Source organism: Priapulus caudatus, unplaced genomic scaffold, assembly GCF_000485595.1.
Source record: "Priapulus caudatus unplaced genomic scaffold, Priapulus_caudatus-5.0.1 Scaffold559, whole genome shotgun sequence".
Taxonomy (NCBI): Eukaryota; Metazoa; Priapulida; class Priapulimorpha; order Priapulimorphida; family Priapulidae; genus Priapulus; species Priapulus caudatus.
Window position 1 is genome coordinate 252,924 of NW_014577620.1, and position 11,731 is coordinate 264,654.

Here is an 11,731-nt window from a genome sequence, read left to right on the forward strand (position 1 = left end):
TGGTTGTTTGGGTTTCTGGATAGGGCACTCTGTGCCATCCACTACTACTCGTGTTGATGGGAAATGTGTCTTGAAACCCCGAGGAGAAAAGTAATGTACTAGGTCTCGTGATGGCCACCAGTTGACCTCACCCCACTCTACAGCCATAAAATTGATCCATGTAATAAATATATTGCCAACAGAATTTGGTGAAGTGTTAAACATACGGCTCAACTCAAAGTGTGTCTGATTTCTACGCAGTTTCATAAGTGTGAGAAGAAACTGGTCCTCTATTGAAAGTGAGTGAATGACGTCACCATAATAGCGAAGCTCATATGCAGCAGCTCCTAGCAGACTCAGAACAAACATGAATGTGTTGTAGTTTCCAAGACCGGTGTAGAAATGCAGGCCCTCTCGGTCATTCATGAACCATTTTGCAGTGAATCTTGAAGGTGGCTCACTTTGGGTGCCTGTTGTCTTGGTTTCAATGGCGTCTGTCTGTGTGCAATCCTCTCGGTATGGTACATCTGATCAAAAAAATGAATAAAATGTTGATAAAATATACTTATATCTTTGTGTTGATCAAACCACACCTTTCATACACACAACATTAAAAATACATGTATGCAGCTAGCCTGAAGTATGTATACTTATTATCTTATCATGACAATTGTTTGGTTGGAGGAGGGGGCATATATTAGTAATATATGTCCCCTCCTCCAACCACACAAATGACATGTCCAGGTTATATTACACCTTGTATATAGATATACATATATTATTTTTATGCATGCATATATATTGATCTTAATGTGCATTTCACATATATCTACTAGCAGAAACCATATCTTATGGGTTTCTGCTACTAGTAAATTGTTCTATATTCTGAAATATTAATACCTAATGTAGTAGGAAAAATGATGCAGGTTCTTATAAACGGGTTTTTACTGTATTCGTAATGGCAACACACCAGGAATGTTTCTCTCTGTAGATATTTCCATTTGTGCCCCAACGTCAGAAAAGGCCGCATCTCTTTGCTGGTTCTGCTTCTCTTCCATATCCAACTTCTTCTTAACTCTCTCACGCCGTGCAGATTGGGCAGGCGTTGTTTCCTTGCTCCACGCGAAGATATGCGGCACAGCCGTAGGTCTCAGCATTGTTATCAGGGGCTTCGTACCTAGTTAAAAACACTATTGCTATTAAGTACTATTAGTATTATTATTAGTATATTACTAAATTACTACTAGTACTAGTACTAGTATTACTATTAGTATTACTATTAGTATTAGGGCATTTGTCAAATTTAAAGTTTAGGTTCAGTTTGTTTATAATTATATACCCCTGAATATAATTACATCATATTTTATTGGAATGTATTATTTACACACGCAGAAAATATCTGTAATGTAACTAAACTCACCATAAGTTGTCTTTTTCTCGTAGTCATCTTCATCAAAGTGTCGCTTACAAACGACACTGTGCCTCGTAGGCCGCCACTTCTCATTTCGTCTCACAGCTGCCAACCACTGCTTGACCCGATTTGGGTTCGATAATGGCCAAACATGACCGCTTTTTCCATCACAATTTGGTACACAACACAACGGCATAATGGCATAACGAATTAAAACCGTGACTTTTGCTTTGCGTGCTTTTAATGGTGATAAATAAATCTTTTGAATCGAGAATCTTACGTATTGATTACCTTAGCAACACTGCGCCAGTGGCCGACTTGCCTCGCAGCGCCATCTATCAAGTCAAGTTTTTGATACAACCCCATTAGACTGGTACTCGCTCCCACCTCGATTACCAATCGAGTAACTAAGCCGAGAGGTGGGACCGGGTGCCCGTCTAGTTACAATGTGGCGCCCACTCTGTTGTTTCCGGTCCGTGTGCAAACCTATTCAGCAAACTTCGAATCAATTCATGCGACTTCCAATCTATTCACTGTTTTCCAAACCACTCAAGTTCAAATCAATTCATTCTAAAAGTGCCCGGATGCATCAGATCGGATAAGCACGCGCATGCGTGGACTTTATTCAGCCTTTGATTCGTATTACTATTATATCCCCACACGTTAACCCAACTTGGAGGATCCGATGACGAGAGTTGTTTACGGCTGTAGACGTTTTCACTGTTTGTAGTGTTGCCAATAACTTCATAGTAGAACAGTTCTATAAGTTCTACTCGCTAAATGGGTGTCTAGACTTTTCACAAGGTGAATAAAAACCCATAGCCGTCATACGTAGTGTACGTTGTGTTGTAAGTGTTGCGTGTGTGTGTGTGTGTGTGTGTGTGTGTGTGTTGTTGTGTGTGTTGTGGACACAGGCACAGGCACTTGAAGCGTTTCAATAAAAAAGCTGCCAGCGCCCGATACTATCGTAGCACGTTCCCGCGGTCGCGTGCGCCTTGCCGCGGAACTGCGCGCAACATCCGCGCTCGGCGGTCAGGATCAATGCTTCTTTTGCGCATCGCCTCTCTAGTATCCGGTCACTCCTCTGGATGTCACGAGTGAAACAAATTTGCTGCCCAAGAAGACGTTTGTGGGTAAAGCAGCAAAGGATATCATGACTGATGATTCAGTGACATCCAAGTTTTTGGACACTGTTCAACAAGCCTACATACAATGCACACAGCAACTTCAGAAGATGCCCCTGGAAAATCAATTTCTCAAATGTGTGTCAGCCATAGATCCCACAGAAAAGTTGAGAGGACATATTGAGACTCTTCAAAATCTCTTGAAGTTGCCTTTATTTGCCAAGCATGTTCTGTCTGTTGATCTGAACGATGAATATGAGCTCAATTGCAGACGGTATGTTTCAAAACCTGACCTACGATCATTCACAAATAGAGCAGACAAATGGTGGTCTGAAGTAGCAGGGGAATTCCCAGTTCTAGCTAAAATGCCCCTTTCATGGTTTCATTTATATTTTAAAAAGTTTCTTTCATGGGCCGCAAGTGGAGTCCGTTTTTAGTGCAATGAATCAAATTATTGACCCTCATTCTGCAGACCTATCCATCGGCTCATTTCAGGCAATTCAGACCGTGAGATCTAAAATCAGTGAAGAAGACATCTACAGAATATTTCCACAAAGAGTCCTACAAGCACGATCCTGTAGATCCTCGTCTTTGCAAAAACTTTACCCGTGCATGGCAAGTGCAGAAATAGGTACAGGATCAAATAAAAGCAAAACGTCAACAGAAGACAGCAGCGCTGAATCTAGAAACAAAGAAGCAAACGTCAAGAGGAAGTTCACACAAGAGTCAGAAGAGGCAGCAAAGCGGTCAAGACTAGCTTATATTAAAAAAATAACCAAACAAACCAAACAAAGGAATGTGTAAGGTCAGTTCTGGTTGGGGTTTTTGTTTGTTTGTTTTTTGTTAAGTGTACATGTACAGTTTTGTACACACACTAGTGTTGCTACACTATGTACTGTACAACCATATCAATATTTATTATTAGAAGATTTTGTTTCCAAAAGGAGTTAGATAAATTGGTGTACTTTTTTATGGTAACTCGTTAAGAGTTAATGTACATGTATGTAGATAAAAAATGAGGATGACTTATGGACCAAACCACTTATAGAAAGGAATTCTTCATTATGTATCGAGAAAAGTCAACTTATAGTCTAGAAAAGTAAATTGGGATTATGTGAAATTGACAATGTGTTGCTTATTCACCTCAGTTTTATTAATAAAAGTGTTCTGCACATTATATACATCTTTTATCACATTTGTTCCTTTTAAATGCCCCTTTCTGCTTGCTGTTATTGATAAAAATGTTTATTCAGATCTTGTTTCGGTATGTGTTCTGCTATATGGAATTATCTTAATCCAGATTCTCTTTAAATATAAGGTTAAAAATCTCATTACAGAATGCACCAGAATGCATGATTCTGATCCCCAAAATTAAAAAAATCTCCCACAACCTCCCCTGCCTCGGGGGTTTTTAGTGTTTTCTTTACTGGTCATTTTCATGCCTGTACTTTGTAATAGGATAAAGGTCATGTGTCAAGGACTAAGGTCAAATGTATGCTTAATAATTTCTCTCTATAAAAAAGCTGTATAATTAAATGCATTTTATAAGTACATTTCATATTATATCAGGTGTCATAAAATTAAATTAATTAAATTTGACAACCCATTTGATAGGATAATAGACAACAAATGTTTTGATATGTTTTTTTCCCTCTAGGACGATTCGCATGAGACTAAATATTGTGGAGGACATGATGAGTCAGTTCAGAGATTGCACATTGGTTGGTGAATCGTATAATTTCAAATTTGCTGGGGAAGGTGTAGATGAAAGTGGAATCATGCGTGATGCACTAACCTCCTTCTGGCAAGATGTTTTTAACAGATACTTTGAAGGGGAAAGAGAGGTCCATCCCTTAAACCACCCAGACCTGACAAGTGAAGATTATGCTACTATGGGAAACATTTTGTATGCGGGTTATTTGCACCAGCAGTATTTTCCCATTTCTATTTCGAAGCCCTGCATTTTGGCAGCACTGTTTGAGACCACCAGTGTTAATGACACACTACTGGTGGAAGGGTTTATAGGGTTCTTGGGCAAGGGAGAAGGAGATTTCGTAGCCAATGGACTAGAGGTCGACGCATTTGACGACGAGTGCGAAGACATTCCACTGGAAATCTTCTCTCGATACGGTGTCAAGCAACTTGTCACTCCAGCAAATGTCAGGAATCTGTGTGTTGGGTGTGCAAGAGTAGCACTGTTGCAAAGACCACAGTATGTTTTAAACTCAATGGATCTGGGGAGACTCAGAGTTTGAAGAGTTTCAGTCGCCAGCTGGCGTACTTGATGTGTACATTATTGATGTGTACATGATTGTAGGCCCAGAAACCAACCTGGCGAAAGGTAATTGCGCAACTTAATGCCCTTCCAAATACCGGTGCGGAGCGATCAGTCACGATTTTTTACGATTTTTTTAAAGCGCGCATTACGGTCAATGGATGATGAGACGTTGGCCAAATTTCTAAGGTTTATTACAGGCAGCGATACAATGCTAGTTCCTGCCATAGAAGTGCAGTATGTTGCACTTCATGAACTGGGGAGACGTATTGTTGCCCATACATGTAGTGGGACAATTGATTTGCCCACTAGCTATTCATCTTACAGAAAATGTCGATTGGAACTCTTGAATCAACTCAATTCAGGCTATTGGGATATGGATTTTGCCTGATAAAAATTTTTTTTGTTGAGCCCCAAAGACTTGAAGTGATACCAAGGGATCCACATATTTGCCTGCAAGTTTCTAGGGTTGAGAACTTATTTCAAACAAAATACATTGCATTCTTTATTAAACTGAAGCCTTATATACACACTGTAGTCTTAAATATGGATGCAATTACAAGCCACAATCATCCAGAAACGATTATACAGAGTGGCGCATGAAAAAAAAGGACTAACATACTTTCACTCATAAACGAATTATAATCTGTATGCCATTAGACATCGAATTTCTTCCTGAGAAAAATTGATCTTTTGCCACTAAACTTTTAGGAAAAGAAAAGATTTTAACCAACTTGACAGGCATCACCCTTAGGGGTAGGGGATGCCTAGTGGATGAAGTTATTTTCGTGGCCCCGATGGGGGCCTGGGGGAAGGCCCACAAGAGTGAAAATAATGTTAATTTCAAAAATCTTCTTCAGATTTAGAAATAGTACAGTCAAGTCATGTTGTGTGTGGATACCTTTAAAGGTGAAGAATAAAATTTATTCATGGTACTTCCTGGGATGACCTCATGTGGCCCGGGGGTGGGGAGTAAAAATTGGAGAGGGGGCACATCATGAAAACCAACATTTGCATCACAATTCTCCAGATAGCCTTGATTGGACCCCTGATGAGTGAGTAACAAATTAGGCAAGGGGCCAAAGTATACATTACATCTTCTTTAAATTGCACGGTCAGATTTTAACCTAACTTGTCAGCAATTGTCTTAAAGGCACAGGATACAATTACAAGTTCTTCAGACAATGCACATGGGTTCAATTGTCTATGTCTAGTGCAGTTTAGAATTTCACAGGTATTCCACTGCTGATGTACCCCCTAATGGCACTAGAGGGAGGTTGCGTTAAATGCTTATGCGCAATCTCAGGTGAGCGCGAGGACCCCTGGGGCTCTTGTTCTAAATACAAACTACATGTATATGTAGTGTATTTCTATACATCCTGTAAAAATGTAAACATATTTATACACGTATTGTTTCGGTATCGTTTATTCCCACGATTTATCATTTACCATGTTTGGTGAACATTTTGTTCAATGGGTTGTTCACATGTTAATGAAAGTTTGTTTATTATTCCTTTTATGTGTGTGACTAGTTTGATGTTTTTTGTCATTATCATGGTAACTGCTTCATTTTTTTCCCATAGAAATTCTTGCCATTTGCTCATAATGCAACATACCAAAAAAACATTGCCAAATCTGTCATGTTCTCTTCACATTATGAGGTCAATTTATTTCTGTATTTCGTTCTCCTTTAATGACAGAATCATTGTGTAGTTACTCTACTTGTGCATACAACAGTAGTAGAAAAGTAATTTTCTTTTATAAGCAATGTTTTCTTTGTTATATGAACTCATTTACCTCATGTTAATTCATAAGCCTTGTTTTTTTAAGAAATTTTGTTTTCCTAATGTAGATAACATTATAAATTTATATCCACACGTTGTTTTCTGAAGAAAAAAAATCCAGAAGCTTCTTGTGTTCTCTTTGTGGTGTTCATGATAAAATGATCTTCAGTGTATACTCCATGTCAATTTCTACCTCATGTTTCACATAAACAATCTTCAGCAAGACTATGCGATCACCTTTAATAGTACAAGGAAAACCTGTGTAATAAGCTGAATATACAGGATACCCCCTCATAAAAAGAACAATAATGGATGAGCATACTTCCATCATGAAGTGGAAAAGAGATATCAGTGGGAAAAGAAAAAAATTCTTACATGTATGGGCAAAGTTTCATTATGGTACTTCCAAGCATTATGACAAAAAATGTTGATTTAACATTAAACACACAGCATGACCCATGACCTGTGACCCTTTGACCCCTAAATCATGGTAGATACACTTCATATAGGTATTCATAAATGGGACAAATTTCATTCCTATACTTCAACACGGTCTCAAGTTATGGCACAAAATGATATTCCGACATGTTTAACCTTTTGACCCCATATGCAAGGTCAATACTCTTTAAACTGAGATTCATACATGTCCTAAGTTCCATTACTATACCTCAAACCATTCTTGAGTGCTGGCAGAAAGTTTATTTTGTCAAATTTAACCTGGTCTATGACCTTTGACCTCATGATTTAAAAATCTAATCAGCACACTTTCGTATGGTCATAAATATATGTACCAAGTTTCACTGACATGCTGGCAACGTTTTTTCGAAACGGGTCGCCAGGCTGAACTGCGTAGCTCTGTTCCGTGTTATACGAGGGAAGATGGGCCGTATGCCGTGATGTTTCGATCGTGGGAGCGTTCTTTACAAATCACGCAATTAGAATTAGCATTACAAGGTTTGTCGCTTCGTACATTCGGGGTTTCTACTGTTGGTGGTGCTGTAGATGATTTTTGTCGGCGTCAGATCGCAGCTAATTCTGAGGTAACGTGGAGTGCGTTTTACGCACTTATTCAGGCACATTTCCGCTCACCTATGGAGCGACCGCAGGCGCAGGAGATGAAGCAGTTTAGACAGTTGCCGCGAAAGACATCGCGCGCATGTGCGCATCTGTTAGAGCTTGCTAGCGCAGCTTATCCCGAGGTCCACCTGGACCATGTGTTAATGCAAGCACGACTTGTGGAAACTTTTATCGATGCGTTACAGAATGTTTCTACACAGCGATCGTTTATCGCAACCCAACCGCACCCTGAAAGAAATAGCTCACGAGATAGCACAAATATTGAGTGCGAGTTTCCAACAATCCCTTGATGATGGTCAACTACCCTCCGACTGGTAAAAAGCTTTCGTTACTCCAGTATACTAGAAAGGAGACAGGCACGCATGCGAAAACTACCTCCCAGTGTCTCTGACATGTGTCTGCAGTAAACATCTGGAACATGTAATTCATCGTCATATACTGTCACACTTGGAAACCCAAAACATCCTGACCAACGTTCAACATGGCTTTCGACGAGAACATTCCTGTGAGACCCAGCTACTGCCTACCACACATGATCTCCTACAACAACACGATAACAAGGCACATATCGATATAGCCGTTCTGGACTTCACCAAGGCATTCGACACGGTGCCCCATCAAAGGTTGCTGAAGAAGCTAAGCCACTACGGCATCAGAAACCACATGCTCAAATGGATCCAGGAATTCTCTGTCATCATTCAGTGGTCGTGGAAGGGGAACACTCCGACTTTGTCTCAGTGGAATCGGGTGTTCCGCAGTGAACTGTCCTTGGCCTTTTACTGTTCCTTCTAAACATTAATGATCTACCAGCTACGGTAACCAGCAAAGTGCGATTGTTTGCCGACGATTGTCTCCTATATAGGGTGATCAACTCCATCAAGGATCAGCACATGCTGCAGCAAAACTTGTCCATCTTTCAATCCTGGGGGATGCGATTTAACGCCCAGATGTGTTACATCCTGCGTGCAACACGGAAGAAAAAGATGCTATCGTACTTCTACGAAATAGATGGAACATTCCTCCAGGAGGTTGAGTCAACTCTGTATCTCGGCGTAATTCTCTGTAACACCCTGAAGTGGGACAAACATATCAATAGTTTATGTGCGAAAGCAACCCTACCAAGCGGACAGTTTGATTGCTAGAAACAATTATATGTTTATATTTCTGTGGCAGGAATCACCTACTCAAACTACAGAAAGTGAAAACTCGGTTACTTGTCAAGATGAAGTAGTTGTCGACGATATATTTGTTGATGATGACGAAGAGGATGAAAATTTACCCCAGGAATTGCAAGCACCAAGATCAACAAAAACCCCAACAAAGAAAATACAGAAAACAACGAGGAAGGAAATTGAGGATGAAGAGCTTCATTTGATGAAGCAATTGTCTAGCTCCTTCTCTAAGTGTGAATCCAAAAAACCCAAGATAACAGATGAATGTAACATTTTCAGCCAGTATGTTGGCCAATCATTAAATGAATTAGATCAAAGGAACCGTTGCATTGCTCAGCATCAGATTAGCCAAACCTTATTTCCGGCTAAAATGGGAATGTTAGATCAGCCAGCTCCGCAACAACACAACTATCCCTCCGAACAGGAACAGAAATTGTATCCCTATCAACAATATCTACCAAGTTACCCCTCCAGCATCATCAAATCTACCCCTCACAGCAACATGAACAAACCTACCCTTTCCAACAGTTAAGCCACATCTTTCTACAGCAGACGCGCCCCTCAAGCAGTGAATGTGACCCACAAGAAGCTGGCAATGTACAGTCTGATTCCAGATCTGACTGCACTGAATTGATTGAAGTTTAACATTGTCTTATTGTTGTTCAGATGTGTTTGATGATACGTACATGTAATGTGTTTGTAAATGACAATGTAGCAACGCAAACACCTAACTAAGATAACAAAGATTATTACCTTGAGATATTTGTCTTTGAGTACTTGATGTAATGCTTGGCACGTGTCGCTTACTATATCAGTTACAGTTCGCTCACCCACCCTGAACTGGAATGACATACTTCTAAAACTTTCACCTATGCAAAATAGTTTGTATATACAGTATAATGCAATTTAAGAAAACCATATAAATGATGATTATCAAACAAAAAAACTCCACTCACACGCACAAACACAAGCACGCACGCAAGCACACACACATACACACACACATACATATTATACAGTACAGACCAGTTGCTAAAAACCGTAGGGTTACCGCTAGTCTGTCTCCAGGGTTATTGCTGTTCCGCATAATGGTGTTTTCCCTTTGAATTATTGGACCAACCATTGCCAAAACTTCCTGAAAGTGATGAATATCCAGGCAATGGATCTGTCTAAATATTTCGAATGGACCGGCAAATAAGGGAGTATAAAGAAGTCATCTAAGCATGAAAAGTAAACAGAAATACTAATTGTATTTTCATAGATTTTATTTTGTACAAATAAGGCATATATTTATTTCAAAGTGGCTGGAGGTACAGTAGCCGTCGTTCATACAGTTACAACTTCTCTGTTACAGTTGAATGGGTGAAAACCAAGATGAGACTACTGAGGACCGTTTATACTAAACATAAGAAAGGATTTAGCAGTGGGAGTGCCAGGAAAAGCCTAACAAAACGAACGGCTTGGCTACTGGAAAAGATGCAGTTCTTGGCCCCATACGTTGTGTCAAGAACCACAACATCAAACATAGATCTGGTAAGTGCACAACAAAAGAAACTTATCAAAAACTGTGATCGTGTGTAAGGTGGTGTAACATGCAGCATGTGTTTTCTAGGCTGCGTAATATTTGTGTCTTTTAGTAGTTATTATTATTGTGAACCTACCTTACACCACGAGAATTTTTTTTTTAAATACCCAGAGTGTACAATCAAGCCTTAAAAATGCCTCGTTTGGTGCTATCAAGAGAAAAACTTTTATCGTTAAACAACGATAAACAACGATTTTAAATTAAAGTGCCCAGGTAGCCATTGCTGTGGTCTCCCGACCAATCAAAGGTAACGAGTACTTCAACACCAACAGCAAGTCTATCAAAGCCATGCATGGTGTTTCCAGCAATAACTCTCGTAACAATGTCAGCACTGTACGATCAAGAGGAGTAAACCTAAACAATCTAAGCTACATACAGAGAAAACCTAACCCTAATCTCAAGAAAAAAGTGAGTACGCTCTGCTCCCACCGGTGTGCAACTGAGAAGTTATTATACAGAAGGTCGTCTTCGAACTTGGTTCAAGTAAGAATTGACAAGTCAGATCAGCAAACATACTTCCCAACGTTTGCAGTGACTAACTGTCGGTCACTTATTAACCAGAGAGACATGATACAAGATTGCATGGCACAGCTTTGCTGTTGATCCTGAGCGCTGCGCGCGGATGAGACGCGCAGTTCCGCAGGATATGCGCACGCAACCGCGGAGATGTTCAAGTATGAAGCGCTGTCTGCAGTGGAGACGTGCGCCAAATTCGTGGCCCGTCGCACGTCTCCACAGCGGTCAGCGGATGGTCTGTAGTTTTAGAAGATAACAATGAAGACTTTGTTCTAAATAAGAACTATCGGCAGCTAAATAACTAGTCAGTCAAAGGGCTTCTTGGGGAGTCCATTATGCAGAGCTTCCAATTGAAATGGCCCATGAAATTGTCAAGTGGAATTGTGTTTTTCGGAACCCCATAGAAAATGCCTTCCTCTTACATGCACCCCTCCCTGATCAATCACGCATTCAGGCGTAAACAATAACTATGAGATAAAATTGTGTTGAATTTGTGGCTCTTGACGCACGTGCATTGACGTACAAGACTGTTGAAAGCACAGGCCCTTGAAACGACTCAATAAAAATAAATATTCACACAATTTTTCACAATGATCCACCGCCTGTGTGCAAAATAGGCGAACGTATGTGAAACATATACGGTTAGTACTTACTGTGACATATCCGTGACTAGCTGACACCACTAAATTGGTAAAATGGTCCATGCACCTTAAGAAATTCTGTGAAATTACGATACAGCGATTCTGCGTGGATTACATAAAGCTAAACCAGATCACAGTCTTCGACACGGAGCCTACCCCAAATGCAG

General features: G+C 40.1%; 1 protein-coding gene across 1 annotated transcript in view; it reads right to left on the reverse strand.

Moving 5' to 3' along the window:
* The window catches only part of LOC106811639, a 2,742-nt gene extending 1,017 nt beyond the window's left edge, over positions 1-1,725 (reverse strand). Inside the window, exons 1-4 of the mRNA XM_014815341.1 lie at positions 1,682-1,725; positions 1,400-1,548; positions 950-1,156; positions 207-506 (exon numbers count right to left, since the gene is read on the reverse strand). Coding sequence (XP_014670827.1) covers positions 207-506; positions 950-1,156; positions 1,400-1,548; positions 1,682-1,725 — 700 coding nt within the window. The remainder of the gene's footprint in view (positions 1-206; positions 507-949; positions 1,157-1,399; positions 1,549-1,681) is intronic.
* Positions 1,726-11,731: the final 10,006 nt, after the last annotated feature.